Genomic DNA, 15,756 nt, shown 5'->3' on the forward strand with positions numbered 1-15,756 from the left:
GTTCTGTGCAATTTCCATTGTTTATTTGGTGTTCATACTGGCAGGCATTACATTACGATGTTGGTTTAAGGAACAAATACAGGCAGAGCAAGAAAAGTCACTTGTCTCCTGGCCTCCCACCCCCAAATCACACTTCAGCTCTCATGTTCTGAAGGAAAATGCGAAGACGGGTTTTTCTAAAAACTACTTCTTCCACTCGTTTTCTTTAACACAATATTAACATCACCCATTTGATTTGCAATCATGTGTGATACTGTGTCATATGAAAGGTAGGCAGTACCAACAACTTAATGAACCAAGCTAATATTTAAAAAGGTTTTACATTAACAGTTCATTGGGATTTTGACCACTGTGTGAGGATTCGCCGTAAGTTAAGGTTTCTGAGTAAACCGTACAAATCACCGCATTCTTTGGTTATACTACGAAGTGCTACTGACCATTCTGAGGCTAAAAGCTAGCCAGTGAAAGTGACCAGACCTAAATTTTCTTTCTGAATCCTCAATCTGAGAGGGCTAGGCTTTCCAAGGGCCCCAAATCGTAACCAATTAAATGAACAGAGATTGCAGATTCAGAAATTATAAGACATGAGTTTAGGTGTCTTCAAGAACACATGATGAAAATGTGCAGTCATTTTTATTGGTCGTTAATACTGATTTTTAATTTTGTATTTTTATTCTCATGTGAAATATGAGTTACACTGAAGCACTAAATTATTGAATCATCTGTGATTATATACACATACTATTATTAAGCAAGTCAATAAAAGAAAAACTAAAAATGTCAGAAATACACAATAACCACACTTCATTAAACTCCATAAAGGGTGCAGAGTGCGTATAATAAAAATCTGTTAGGCACCAAGTTGGAGAGAAATTGATATGAAAAGAAAAGTACAATGGAAGCAGTGGCAGGAGAAAGGGTGAGTTTATGCTTCAAATGTAAAAGATTCACACACAGCTAACTGTACCATACCAAACAGGCTTAAAAAAAACCAGTAAGATTTCGCATACTTGGCAAAATTTTTATTTCCTAAAACCCTCCCCCATAAAAGCAATAGTATTGAAAAATCTGCAAGGCACACTACAACACTTTACAAAACTCAATAAATTTTTATCATATCACTTTGGAAAAATTTTTAACATGGATGAGTTCAAAAGAAACAGTTGCCTAATCTCTGTAAACCACATGCTGTACCAAATGGCTTTACCCCGTGTGTGTGACAGGCCGTATTATACAGATTCTTAAAGAAGTGATCCCTTGATTGCATAGGGACACAGATGATGGTATTAGAAAACCAATGAAGTCCCACAAACAATAAAACTGTTCTAGTTCAACAGTATACAGACAGTATTACTAGAAGAGTAGGAAGCTCTAACACACTTATTAAATAAACCTCAAGGGATTTCCAAACTTAAGATCAACTTTGACATTAACATACTTCAAAGGAAAAAAATTCATATCTGAACTCCAAGAATAGAGCATAGCCAAGGCAGCAATGCAGAAGGGCAAGTATGAAAACTGCAAGAACTTTTCCTCAAACACTGGGTATGTGACAGGAGTCCCATATTTGCAACATGGAAGATCAGAAGAACATGTACTTCTAGTCTGAACACCCTTGTTTGTAATGTTTAATTTGAAATTTCATTGTACACAGCATGTTTAAAGCTTCCTTCTTGGGGCTGAAGAAAGGTTCATACCTCTTCCACATGGCATCCTGGAAACCCAAACACACAGATGTATGGCATAAGGTGAGGGAAGAGGAATCTGGGGTGTTAATTACAGAAGGCGGCTGGTGTCCCATACACCCACACTAATGATTTTCAGAGGTTTGAATTTCAAAAGATGAGGTTTTAAGATGAAGATGAAGGTTTAAATATCCAACTTGGCAGGTCACAGAATTTCCCACATCTTCAGAACAGTAAATATTATTATAGCACAACAGAAAATTTTTGTAGATACATCTATGCATTTTCTAAACATAAATGGTGTTTCTGAAAATTTGGTCATGGTAAACATATAAGGGTTACGTGCCTATATGAATAATAACTTCATTCCAACTGTGAAGAGATGAAATTGCCTGACATGTAGAAGGCCAATATACAATAACCAATAATCAGAGACAAATGACAGATGAGAAAAGCAAAGTACTTGGTATGGAGAAATCTAAATTAGGATAGCAGTCTCAAACCTTTTGGTTTCTCAAATTGTGAGAAATTCTCACAATTTGAGAAACCAAAATCATATCATCAGAATTTAAGTAGCTTCAATACTGAAACCCAGCGTCTGATGTGGCATGTAACACCTACCCTAGTATTAGGGTGCCTGTGTCCCAGCTGAAAAGGAGCCAGTCAGGGGCAACTGAAATGGGCCACAGGCCGTCTTTAACAACTCCACAGCACCCATGCCAGATGTATTTCAGGCCAGTTTTGAATCTCTCTAAAATTACACCACTTCCAATTTAACATTCAAACATTGGCTGAAGTGCATACTGTACTTAATGAACACAGATCAAGAATCTGCAATGGGATTTAACCAGCTGCATGAAAGGTAAATGAGTACTTTCTCACTGGCAGACTCATTTGTGAATCAAAATTCCCCAGGTACACATTTAACTCTTCTGGCTCAATGTGTGACTTAGATGAAGCTTAGTATGTTTTCATCTAGCATAATCGTGTTACCAAAAGTAATTTAAGAATGTTGGTAAAGTACTAGAAAAATTAATTGTATTTGGTAATCAAATCTATCGAATTTCTTATCATAAGGAAAGCACCATAGACTAATTCTCAGATGAAGGGCCTTATGTTTTAGGGAATAATCTTCTCATTTGGCTCCACGGACCAATCTCAAAGAAGCAAGCACTTTCAAGAATGCTCACACTCAATTTGCCTTCCTCCACAAATAGATTAGCTCTCAAGATAACACAGTGGTGCAAGATGTCCGTCATTAAATGAAAGAAACATCACTGTCACTTATTAAAACAACAGCAGCAGTGGCAAACATGGTGGGGTTTATTTTCTAGGTTCATTACTAGACCTTCAGTGCTTTTAACTGAAATGGTTTATTTACCAAATCCATTTCTGGAATTAATTGCCTAATGCTTTAAGATGGATTGAATTTGTATAAAATGTGTTTTCTGAGAAGCAAATGGTAGACAGGACAAAATTTTTTCAGAAATCAGTACCAAGTTTAATAACATATTTTCTTGAATATTCATCACAGCTAAATTTCCTTTCTCTTTTGAAATTAGAAAGAAAAATAGAAATTGGACTGGCTCAAGTTTAAAAATTATTATTGTAGATCACATATTACACGATACCTATGAACATTACATGCTTAGCTAAAATACCGATCATTTTTATAATCCTCTTGATCTGTATTTATGATCTCTTTTTGCCCCAAAAGATAATTGCTATTTAGAGAACCAGAAGAGGGAAATGATCTTACAGTCTTACAGGTTATTCTCAAAGTACAGTACAGAGCTTCAAACAGACTTAATCTAATATCAAAATAAGCAGATCTAAAGCATTATTATTTAAAAAGTAATTTGTGATTATTATTTTCCTACGTATTTAATGGCATTGAAACGTTTATAAATGCTTTAAAAGTTTAGAGGAAGAGATCATTGACTAAGATTTCCCAAAGAGAGAAGACCAGTTTAAGAATATGTCAGTAACCACATACAATTTTCACATGTCATACACTAGGAAAAAACCCTAGACTTTATATCAAAGCACCTATCCCTATTAATAATACAGTAATACTAAAGTTTATGGAACTACTTTACATAGGATCTAGTGGACATCAATTGCTAACATGATCAGCTGGGCAAAATAAAAGGCAGAATTTATGCAACTTATGTAAAATGTACTCCTCTTACATCAGAAACACAAAGGATCCCAAACAGTGAAGCAGCTAAATGACTGAGATGTGTTCTATAAACTTAAGATACTTAGATGGTTACTTCAGTCTTGGAGTAACAGTACGATACCAGGAAAAGAAACGCAGAGACTGACAGTTAAATTTCATACATTAGTAAGGTCAATTTTCCAGGAAGTCCTTATCTCATTTTCTTAGATTATTTATTAATACATCTTAACGTGATAAATGATTTTTTTAAGCGAGGTGAAAAAAAAGTTTTGCAATTATTACCATTAAATATTGGATGAAAATCACTGGATATATATGATTTTCTGCTTGACAGACAAGCTCACATTAGGCAACTCCAACTTTTGGGTTAGATAGTAATTTTAATCAGTTTACCTTGTAATCAACCTGCCACTAAAAATAAACCTAAGGAAAGAATCTTACAAAGCAGGCTCCTTAAAAACCTGAATTACATATCTACCTCCCCCAAACCAGAAACTCTTATTTATTATATAAGAAAAATAACTGCCTTTTAATGAATGTTTGAATGTTTAAACTTCAATATTTATTATTATTACTACTCTTGTTACCCAAAATATTCATAATCAGGTTCAACTTTGGACTGCCTTTAAATATTCTCTTTTTTTCTTTTGCCATTAAATATTCTTTTAAAAAAGCAGAAATCTCATCATCTCTAACATTTCTGATTAATATAACAATGGATTTTAGAAGTGACAGTATTTTATTGCTAAATTCATCATACTTCTGCTTATTCTAAAACTTTGAAGTGGTAGTAAAGGCAATTCTTCTAAATACTCTTCTTTCACCCTGTCACAAGATGTAACTAGTTAAACTGAAAGCTTGCTACGGATGTATTAAGGTAGGCCAAAAATCTTGGTTTAAAGCAGAAATTTGGGGAAATTTGTTCTTCTTAAAGCAGAAAGATCTATGACCATTACCATCAGGTATCACATATAAAAACAGGAAAAAGGAGATACCCACCTAGCTTGGCCTCAGATGTGTCCATCTCCCATTTGCTTTTCGGAATGTAACCCTAAATCGCACACAGAGAGAAGCTCGAAGGGTTAGAAAGAGACACATACATGCATATCACTGTTGAACTGGAAAAGCATTAAAACTGGGAACGGATTCAGTTTCCACTCACTAGTTATATATATATCCTTAGGGAAAACACAGTCTCATTACCTCTGAAGAAACTGAATTACCCAATTCACCAACTTCACTGCCCAGATTTCAGAGTAGTCACTTCAAAACACTATTGTGAAGGCGCTTTGAGGCAGCTACAGTTCAGGACACACAGTTGTAGTCCGAACAACAGCTGGATAGGAAATATGGTGAGGATGTACGGTGGTTACTGTGCTAGTATTAATATCATTCAGAGTAGCAGAGTAGTTATTTGTAATAACTAGCTAGCTTGTTTTCTAAGTACAACTTCGATTCTCAAGTGATAGTAGACAAAGAGTGTTCTTCAAGACAGTTACTTTATATTGCAGTGTAATTTTAAGTACTCAAAAGAAAGAAGAAAACATGGTATTGCTGAACACAACTATGAAGTTCCAACTTATTTAAAAATGACTCAACCCATTTACCAGTTAGATCTTACAAAGGCTGGTTTTTACTGAATCAGTATGAGAGCATTTCTTTTTCATCGGTTGGAACCTAGATTATTATTTCCAATGTCTTTTAAAATGACATTTTCCTGTTATTCGAAAACCAGAAATCTCCACAGGCAATTTACATTTTATTTAATAAAATAACTGGGTGGTTTATTTCAAACAAAGTCCCGTAAGATTTTCAAATTTCCCAATGTACCTATTTAACTATGTAGTAATACTTTTCCACTTATTCACCTAGCAAGTGTACGGTTATGATTCCTCTTTTCCTTCATTTGGACTCTGTTGTTAGACCCTAACATACAGAACTTTAACATTAGGGCTTATTATATAAACAGATTCATCAAAGGTGTCAGCATCTTCTTTTCAGAATTAATATCTCTACATAGAGAATATTCAAGTCCATGGAACAGACTGACACAAAGGTAAGTTGGCAAGTATGCTGAATGTATGATAACAATAGCTGCTGTGTAAGAGAACTGGAGCATCATAGTTCTTCCAGGAAACCTACAGATTTTGTACATTTCTAGTTTTTAGGCCAGACTAATTATTCACTTTCAACTTATTAGTACTTGAAGTTATAAATCATACCATCTTTCCCAAATACATTTCTACAACAAACCAAGACAAAGCTATGCTGAAGTGATGGTGCTAAAAGTACTCATGAAATTTGTACAAGTGATATCTCGAAAATCATCTGAAAACCTTAAGCATCACTAGAATAACATTTATAAATTCTGAATCGTATCTACTAGGTTCACTGAAGCACTAAAGAAAGAAAAATATCATACCAATGATCCCCCAGAAGGATTCTCTTAACCAAGAAAAGTTTGGATTTCGCCCAGTTGCAGTGATCAGTACAAAGTAGAAAATGCAAAGTTTATTAAGAATTCCATTAAAATGGTCTGAATGACATGAGACTTGCTCTTAACCCTTTGGTTAAAATTCTCCAAGAATCTTTTACTCTTGGAATAGAACCCAATAGTAGAAGATCTGGATTCTGCATTTTTGAATGGGTTAAGAGAAGTTTTATAACATAAAGATAAGCAGAATGAGTATATTAATTTCCTCCTGCTGGAACCACCCTGTTCTTCCTTAAAACTGTGTATCTTCTCCCTGGTTAAAATGTTAGGCCACTTGGAAATAAAAGAGAGAGTCCAGCAGGGTAGAGTTCTATGACTTCCTTGACATGTTTCTGATGTAATAACAGAGTATTACAGTGTGTTTCACTTTTCAAAGTAAGTAGTACGTTCAATTAAAAGTTCCGAGCTTTGACCTACACTTAAACGAGTCAGATGTTATGAATCATAGCCTGAAATCTCCACAAAAGGAAGACGGAGCTTCAGAAAGCTAACATTACAGACTTCTCACGTGATCATTTTCTAGTACACACGCTGCAAGTAGCTAAAGAGGTCATTAGCCATATTCCAGAACAGCGTGGACCTTTAAATGAACTTCCTACCTATGTTTTAAATCATATATGTCAAAAGACAACCTAATTAAGAAAAATAATTTGTTTAAAGAAAAAAACATACTGAGACTCAAATGCAATTAACTTTAAAGCTTATTTTTTAATCCGCGTATGAAATCTAAGAATGTAGAGGTTGACACCATCTCTATGTACACACAGTTTCTTTCTTTTCAGAGTCCTCTATATCACACATGGGTTTGATGGGACCACTCCTTAGAGAGTCTGTATTCTCTAGGGGTAGGAATCAGGGTTCTCGCTTTGTACATTTCCAGAAGAATATGAGAAGCAGCTTTATAAAGGGCTGAAGTATTAAATAAACCAAATAATACTTTAAATTAAAAAAGCAACACTGTTTCAAGGCATTGCTAATCTCTGTGCCTCATTATCAAACACTGAAAAGTAACATAACTCTACAGGTCGCATATTTTTCAATGACAGGGTAAGGCAAACATCTCTACAGAGGTGTGATCAAAAGCATTTACAGTAGGTACACGGGAACTTTGAACTCACACTACGGAAGCCTCTCATCAGTTTAAACAAAATGCATTGCCTACAAACTCAATTCATTTTCCCCATCACTTAACAGGATAAAATGCAGAACAAATCCAGCAGTCAGTGGCAACCCTCTGCCTCCTCATTCTAGAAGTTCTTCTGCCTCAGTGACAGAACTCAATTTTGAAATCTTGTAGCAAAGAAGAGACAATTATGCATATGTTGGGTAGGTTGTACCACATATCTGCTGGAATGTAAGAATGCCCTCTCATATATCATTGATTTCTTAAAAAGTATACTCCCCTAAAGCCACCCACAAGTAGATGAGTGAGTACAAGGGTAAGTTTCTTAGCATTCTTAAAATTTTCTTGTAACAACACAGTAGAGGGTCCTTTTGGTCAGAGGGAAAAGAAAAAGTATCCAAAAGTCTCCTTGAAGATGATTATGGAAACTTTTACCATTAAGGTGCAAATCAACAGTAGTAATCTGACCATAGATCTGAGATTAAACCCTTAAAAATTTCAATAGAGACACTTTGTTCAAAGTGGTTGGTCTGTCTCCTACCAGTTCGCTTTCCTCTTCCTCTGCATCTTTCTTTTCTTCCTTCTGTTCTTCGATATTTGCATCAAAATCTTCCATCTCTACCTACACCATCCCAATTAAAAAAAAAGAAAAAAGATGAGTTAACATTTAGGAAAATATTGAGTCCCTCACTGAAATCTGAAATGAGCACAGTTGCCCAGAGCAAGACAGCACAAACTCACTGTTACATTCTAAGTAATTTTTAAACCGTAAACTTTGAAACAGAACTTGTAAAAGAATGATATTCCTGTCTTTCATTTGCCTGGGATATCCATCTTTATAATTCCCTATGCAGTTGAGTATAATTATCCATGCTAAGTTGACAATTACTGTTTTGAATGCCTATGATTACTAGAATTTCATTTTAAAACCTTTAGCAAGTATTTTTTCCAATCAAGTAAAACATGGTTTGGTTTTTTTTTTTTTTTTGGTAAAATATGTATATGATTCACATTTCAAGATGTAAGAAAGGGTATAGTGAAAAATAAGATGATAGTAGCTTGGCCCAGAATGGTAGCAATGCAAATAGAGAGTAGATAGATTAAAGAAGTATTTATAAGGTAAAATTGACAAAACTTGTAGACTGACTACATGGTGAAGAGATAAAGTTGAAGGTTGATATAACACAGAATCAAGAGCAAAGGATAACAGAGAGTTGAGTCAAGGTTTCAGCAATCAAGTGATTTGTGGGTTCAGTTACTAAGAGAATACCAGAAGAGGAGCAGGTTTGTATGAATTATATAGTGGATAGGTTGAATTTGAGATGTACTCAAGTAACAAGTTTTTGGTCGAGAATTTGGAAAGTAAGGGTAGAGTTTTAAAAATCACCCATAATCCCTCCACTAAGATATAATTAGTGTTGTACTGATCAAAATTATTTGATTCTTCACAATTTATTATTAAAGGCACATATGTGGTGATCCAAGCTACCAGAAAGATCTATATCAAATGTGCAGAATGACAAGATCCTAAGATAGATGGAGCCCCAAAGAACTCCAAAATTTTAGGACTGAGTAGCAAGAAAAGCCAGCAAAAGAGACTGAAAGGGATGGCCAGAGAAGCAAGAGGAAAATCAGAAGGTGGACTTGCAGTAGCCAAAAGGAAAACGCTGTCAAAAGGTGGACATGAGGGCAGCCTGGGTGACTCAGTGGTTTAGCGCCGCCTTCAGCCCAGGGCATGATCCTGGAGACCCTGGATCGAGTCTCATGTCGGGTTCCCTGCATGGAGCCTGCTTTTCCCTCTGCCTGTGTCTCTGCCTCTCTCTCTCTCTTTCATGAATAAATAAATTAATTAAATTAAATTAAAAAAAAGAAGTTGGACATGGTCAATTAAGTTCTACGTGGCTGCAAAATTAAGCAACAGAAATGAAAATTATCTACTGTCATGAAATCTTTGCTGAGAGTGTCTGGAGAATGGTTGGAGCAGAAACCAGAGGAAATGAGTTGAGGAATGGCATTGGGAGGTAAAAATACATAAAAACACAATGACAACATTAATAGGAGCTCAAACCAAATAGAAGTACACAACTGATTAAAAGAGAAAAATCTCTACTTTTCCATGATAAAGATTTACTTCCACCAAATTAATAACTGATTTAGGCAAAATTATCAATGAGTAAAAACTTAAGGAACAAGATATTAACAAGGTTTCTCCCTACAGATTATTACAAAGGATAAAGGTAGAAAAATTTGATGGATACCACCTGAACTAAGTGATCAACATTTGAACCACCAGGAATGAAATAAATTGACATCATATGGTTCTGATATGATGCACTAAAGACCCAACATCACTATGTAGCATTCCTGGTAATGTTTAACCTGAAACTAATCATGTGGAAACAACCAGACAAACCCAAATTGAACTGTATTCTACAAAACAACTGGCCTACACTCTTCAAAACTTATTTGTCTTTCCTGACAATGACATGGCTGAAATAGTACTTCTTTATATTAAACGGCTATATCCTGGATTTTTAAAAATTGCTGTAAGGCACATTAAGAGAACATTTGGTGAAATGTGAATATGGACTATATGAGATAATTCAGGAAATTTGTACTACTTAATATAATACTTTATCAATGTTAAATTTCCTGAATTTGATAATTGGGACTTCTAGTTTTGTAAGAGAATACCCTTGTTCTTGGGGAGATACATACTGTAATACTGTATTAGAGGTGAAGAGTTAAGGGTTATGAAGTTTACAAATTAACTTTCACATGGTTCCACAGTAGTAGTAATAAGAAGACATATATGTCTATCTCACATCCATCAAAATCCTAGAGGAGAACACAGGCAACAACCTCTGTGACCTCAGCCACAGAAACTTCTTACTGGACATGTCTCCAAAGGCAAGAGAAACAAATCCAAAGATGAACTATTGAGACTTCATCAAGATAAAAATCTTCTGCACAGCAAAGGAAATAGTCAACAAAAACAAAGACAACTGACAGAATGGAAGAAGATACATGCAAATATCTTTTTTTAAGATTTTATTTATTTATTCAGGAGAAATACAGAGAGAAAGGCAGAGACATAGGCAGAGGGAGAAGCAGGCTCCCTGTGGGAAGCCTGACGTGGGACTTGATCCCAGGACCTGAACCAGGGATCACGACCTGAACCAAAGGCAACGTTCAACCACTGAGCCACCCAGGTGCCCTGATATCTGCAAATGTCTTATCAGGTAAAGGGCTAGTATCCAAAAAAAAAAAAAAAAAAAAAAAAGGGCTAGTATCCAAAATCTATAAAGAACTTACCAAACTCAACACCCAAAGAACAAATAATCCAATTAAGAAATGGGCAGAAGACATGAATACACATTTCTCCAAAGAAGACATACAAATGGCCAACAGACACACAAAAAGACGTCACTTGGCATCAGTGAAATACAAATCAAAACCACAATGAGATACCACCTCACGCTGGTCAGAATGTCTAAAACAAGTCAGGAAATGACAGATGTTGGTAAGGATACAGAGAAAGGGGAATCCTCTTACACTGTAGGTGGGAATGCAAGCTGGTACAGCCACTCTGGAAAACAGTATGGAGGTTCCTCAAGAAGTTGAAAATAGAGCTACCCTATAACCTGGCACTTGCACTACTAGCTATTTACTCTAAAGATACAAAAGTAGTGACCTGAAAGGGCACTTTATCCCCAATGTTTATAGCAGCAATGTCCACAATAGCCATACTGTGAAAAGAGCCCAGATGTCCATTGACAGATAAATGAATAAAGATGTCATATGTGTATATATACTGGGCTATTACTCCGCCATCAAAAAACCCTGAAATCTTGCCATTTGCAACAACATGGAACTAGAGGGTATTATGGGAAGTGAAATAGTCAATCAGAGAAAGACAATTATTATATGATTCCAGTCATATGTGGAATTTAAGAAACAAAACAGAGGAGCACAGAGGAAGGGAGGGAAAAATAAAACAAGATGAAATCAGAGATGCAGACAAACCATAAGAGACTCTTGATCATAGGAGACAGACTGGGGGTTGCTGGAGGGGAGGAGGATAATGGGGGACATAGTAATTGACTGATGGACATTAAGGAGGGCACGTGATGTAATGAGCACTGAGTGTTACATTAGACTGATGAATCACTGAACTCTACCTCTGAAACTCACAATACACTATGTTAATTAATTGAATTTAAATTTTAAAAAGATATATATCTATATAGAGAAAAATGTGGCAGAATATTAACAATCAAAATCTCAGTGAAAGTTCTATAGGTGTTCTTATATGATTCATGCAACTTTTCTGTAGTTAAAAATTTTTTCCAAATAAAAAAGGTTAAAAAAAAAAAGGTCCCTTTTGCACTGGTTCAAGGCAAAGGACACTTACCTCTTCAATAGCAGCATCTTGCAGCAGAGAACGAATGTCTAGACGCATCATATGACGAGGTGCAGTTTCCCAGTGGTCAGCCATCTATTGAGAGATTTAGGAGGTCAAGTTATCACAGGAAACTATTCAAAGAAAGACCACATGAGCACCTAAGACAAATTTAACCAATACTGTGAAGTCTAACAGGCCAGTTCCTGGAAGAATTAGGCCACATCTCTTTCACTTAGATACAAAGGATAATACACATTTACTAAAGAAGGTAGAAAAGACTTTCTGAAAGTAAAGGGGATAAACAACTTCCATACAACAGTGATCATACAGACAAAATGAAGTTTAGAATACAACACCTCCTATGTTTCCAAAAATCACCTTATTTATTTCCTTCAGTTTTCTTCCATGAATATTTCTCTTGCCACAGGTCTGGTTATCTGCACTCATTTCAGCTAAATATACCTAAAAAAGAATGAATAGTGATTAAGCAAACAAATGCAACACTTACATGATAACACAAAGTACTCTAAAGTTCTTTTACCTCAAATCCCTTGGTTTTTGCTGCACTCCAAAACTGGTCAAAATGTCTAACTCTGTCATTGATGGCATCCAGGATGATAAAGGGGAAAAAGCCATCATCCAGAGTCTTTTTGAAAGTTTTGAACATGCTGGTGCGGTAGGTCTCTTCCATCTCGGCTTCGTATTCATATTCCATGACCTAAGACACCCCAAAAGAGATATGGAATAAGCAAAAACAAAGAACCATCCTAAACCTCTTCTCTTGTTAGCTTCTGGACAGACACAACTTTGTAGCGTTTCCTTCGCATCTAATTACTAAAATTTGTATTCAAAAAAGAGAAGTCTTTGTCTTCAAAAAAAGCCACATTTCTCTCTGAACATGTTTTCCTTTCAATACTATTAATTAATCAGGATGTAACCTGAGAGGAATATGCCATACCTTCTTTTTCACTTTCTTTCCAGAATCTGGGTCTTTTTCTTCTTTCTCCACTTCAGTGATGAAGTAATCATCTAAGCTTAGAACTCTGGGTGCAGGTCCTCCAAACTCTACCTCTTTATCCTATAAATCATGCAGCCAAAGTGTTAAAAAGAATTTACAGAATAAATTAATGAATGCTCATACCAAAGCTCCTTCTCATGACTAAATAATATGCAATCTTCTGGTAGTTTCAACTCAAGCAGAGGCAAAAATATTTGTCTACGCAGAACAAAATATTTATGGAAAAGAATCTACCACATGGGTCAACAAGGATGGATCAAATGGGAAATACCTGTATCAATATCACACTGCTTGCTAAGAAGGCAAGTGGCTAACAAAAGCAACTGATTTTTTTTGGCTTTCCCATACTCACTCGAATAAGTTTTGCAACATGTGTCTTTCCACTGCCAGGCAATCCTCTCATTATAACAACAATCTGAAACACAGTGAAAAACCAAAAAAAATCACTTAGAGATTTTTTTACAATGAGGTCTTACAATTAAGTGACCTATCTATCGTTCTCTAGGATACACTATATGACGGGTCATGAAATAAACCTTAATAAATCTGAAAGGACAGAAATAATACAAAGTATGTCTCTGGCCACAGTGGAATGAAATTAGAAATTAAAGTAAGAAAAAAATTGAGAAATTCACAACTCTATGGAAATTAAACACCATATTCTTAAATAACCAATGGGTCAAAGAAGAAATTTAAATATCAGAAAATACTTTGATATAAATAAAAATACCAAAACTTACGGGATGCAGTGAAAAGCAGTGCTTATAAGGAAGTTTATAGCTGTAAGTGCCTATATTAATAAGAAGATCTCAAATCAATAACCTAACTTTCCAATTTCAGACACTGGAAAAAGAAGAACAAACTAAACCTGAAGTAAGCAGAAAAAAGGAAATAATATTAGAGCAGAAGTCAATAAAATAGACAATTGAAAAACATTAAAAAAAAAAAGATCAATGGAGCCAAAAGCTGGTTCTTTGAAAAGATCAAAAAAATTGAACATACCTTCAGCTAGACTGACTAAGAAAAAAGAGAAAAGATTCAAATGATCAGAATCAGAAATGAAGGATGGGACACAATTACCTGCTTTATAGAAATAAAAAATGGTTATAAAATGGACACCTTAGATGAAATGGGCAAATTCCTAGAAAGAGACAAAGACATTTTCAGTTGAAAGTGACTGGAGAAAAAATAGACAATCTGAAATAGACCCATGACAAGTGAAGAGATGAATTAGTAATTAAAAACTACCTGCAAAGAAAAGCTCAGAGGCCCAGATAGTTTCATCACTAAATTCCAACAAACATTTATAGAACCCTTTACAAACTCTTCCAAAAAACAGAATAGGAAGGAACTCCCTACTCATTTTGTGAGGCTAGCATCTCAAATCACACAAATACTCTAAAACCAAAATAAATAAATTAATTAAAAAAATAATACTCTAAAACCAAAACCAGACAAAAACATCACAAACAAACAAACAAAAAAACTATAGATTATTCCTTATGAATACAGATGCAAAACTCTCCAATAAAATACTGGCAAAGGGAATCCAGCAACATATAAAAAGAATTATATACCATGACTAAATGGGATTTAACCCAGGGATGCAAATTAACATCCAAAAATCAATTACTTGGGGGATCCCTGGGTGGCTCAGCAGTTTAGTGCCTGCTTTCGGCCCAGGGCGTGATCCTGGAGTCCCGAGATCGAGTCCCACATCAGGCTCCTGCATGGAGCCTGCTTCTCCCTCTGCCTGTGTCTCTGCCTCTCTCTCTCTCTCTTTCTCTCTCATGAATAAATAAATAAAATCTTTTTTTTTAAATAAATAAAATCTTAAAAAAATCAATTACTCTAATCAATACATCATTATCAATATGATGATAAAAAATCACATGCAAAAGAATAAAATCACACACAGTAAAAACAAAAATCACAAAAATCTCAAATGCAGGAAAAGCATTCAACAAAATCCAACATCATTACATGATAAAAAAATTCAACAAACTAGGAATGGAAGGGAACCTGATAAAGGGTATCTACTGAAAACCCACAGCTAATATTATACTTAATGGTGAAATAATTAAAGTATTCTCTCTAAGATCAAGAATAAACAAGGATGTTCACTCTCACCACATTTATTCAACACTGTACTGGAGGTTCTAGCCAGGGCAACTAAGCAAAAGAGAGAGAGAGAGAGAGAGAGAGAGAGAGAAATAAAAAGCATTCAGATGAGAAAGGAAGAAGTAAAACCTCTATCTGCAAATCACATGATCTTGTATACAGAAAATCCTAGGGAATCCACTACAAAATTAATTAGAATAAATGAGTTTAACAATGTTGCAGGATATGAGATCAATATTTAAGAGTCAGTTGTATTTCTTTTTTTTTTTTTCTTAAAGATTTTATTCACCTATTCATGAGAGACAGAGAGAGAGAAAGAGAGAGAGGCAGAGACACAGGCAGAGGGAGAAGCAGGCTCCATGCAGGGAGTCTGATGTGGGACTCGATTCTCAGTCTCCAGGATCACACCCTGGGCTGAAGGCAGCGCTAAATTGTTGAGCCACCCAGGCTGCCCGAGTTAGTTGTATTTCTATACAATTAAACAATCCAAAAATGGAATTAAGCTAACCATATCAATAACAATACTATAATATGAACGGATTAAACAATCCAATGAAAAGGTATAAGTTGTCAGACTACATTAAAAAACATGATCCAAAAAAATAAAAATAAAAAAAATAAAAAAACAAAACAAAACAAAACAAACATGATCCAACTATATGCTGTGCTGTCTAAAGGAGACATACTTTATAAATTCAAAGACGAATAAGACTGAAAGTAAAAGGATG

General features: G+C 35.1%; 1 protein-coding gene across 3 annotated transcripts in view; it reads right to left on the reverse strand.

Moving 5' to 3' along the window:
- YLPM1 (YLP motif containing 1) overlaps positions 1–15,756 on the reverse strand; it is a 75,913-nt gene that overhangs the window by 13,901 nt on the left and 46,256 nt on the right. For 2 of the 3 annotated variants that reach the window (XM_041758893.1, XM_041758892.1), the window contains exons 12-18: positions 13,260–13,322; positions 12,848–12,967; positions 12,431–12,607; positions 12,268–12,351; positions 11,899–11,982; positions 8,026–8,106; positions 4,867–4,918 (exon numbers count right to left, since the gene is read on the reverse strand). In XM_041758893.1, coding sequence (XP_041614827.1) covers positions 4,867–4,918; positions 8,026–8,106; positions 11,899–11,982; positions 12,268–12,351; positions 12,431–12,607; positions 12,848–12,967; positions 13,260–13,322 — 661 coding nt within the window. The remainder of the gene's footprint in view (positions 1–4,866; positions 4,919–8,025; positions 8,107–11,898; positions 11,983–12,267; positions 12,352–12,430; positions 12,608–12,847; positions 12,968–13,259; positions 13,323–15,756) is intronic. The other variant, XR_005988407.1, reaches the window with a different exon arrangement.

Source organism: Vulpes lagopus, chromosome 6, assembly GCF_018345385.1.
Source record: "Vulpes lagopus strain Blue_001 chromosome 6, ASM1834538v1, whole genome shotgun sequence".
In the NCBI taxonomy this organism is placed as follows: domain Eukaryota; kingdom Metazoa; phylum Chordata; class Mammalia; order Carnivora; family Canidae; genus Vulpes; species Vulpes lagopus.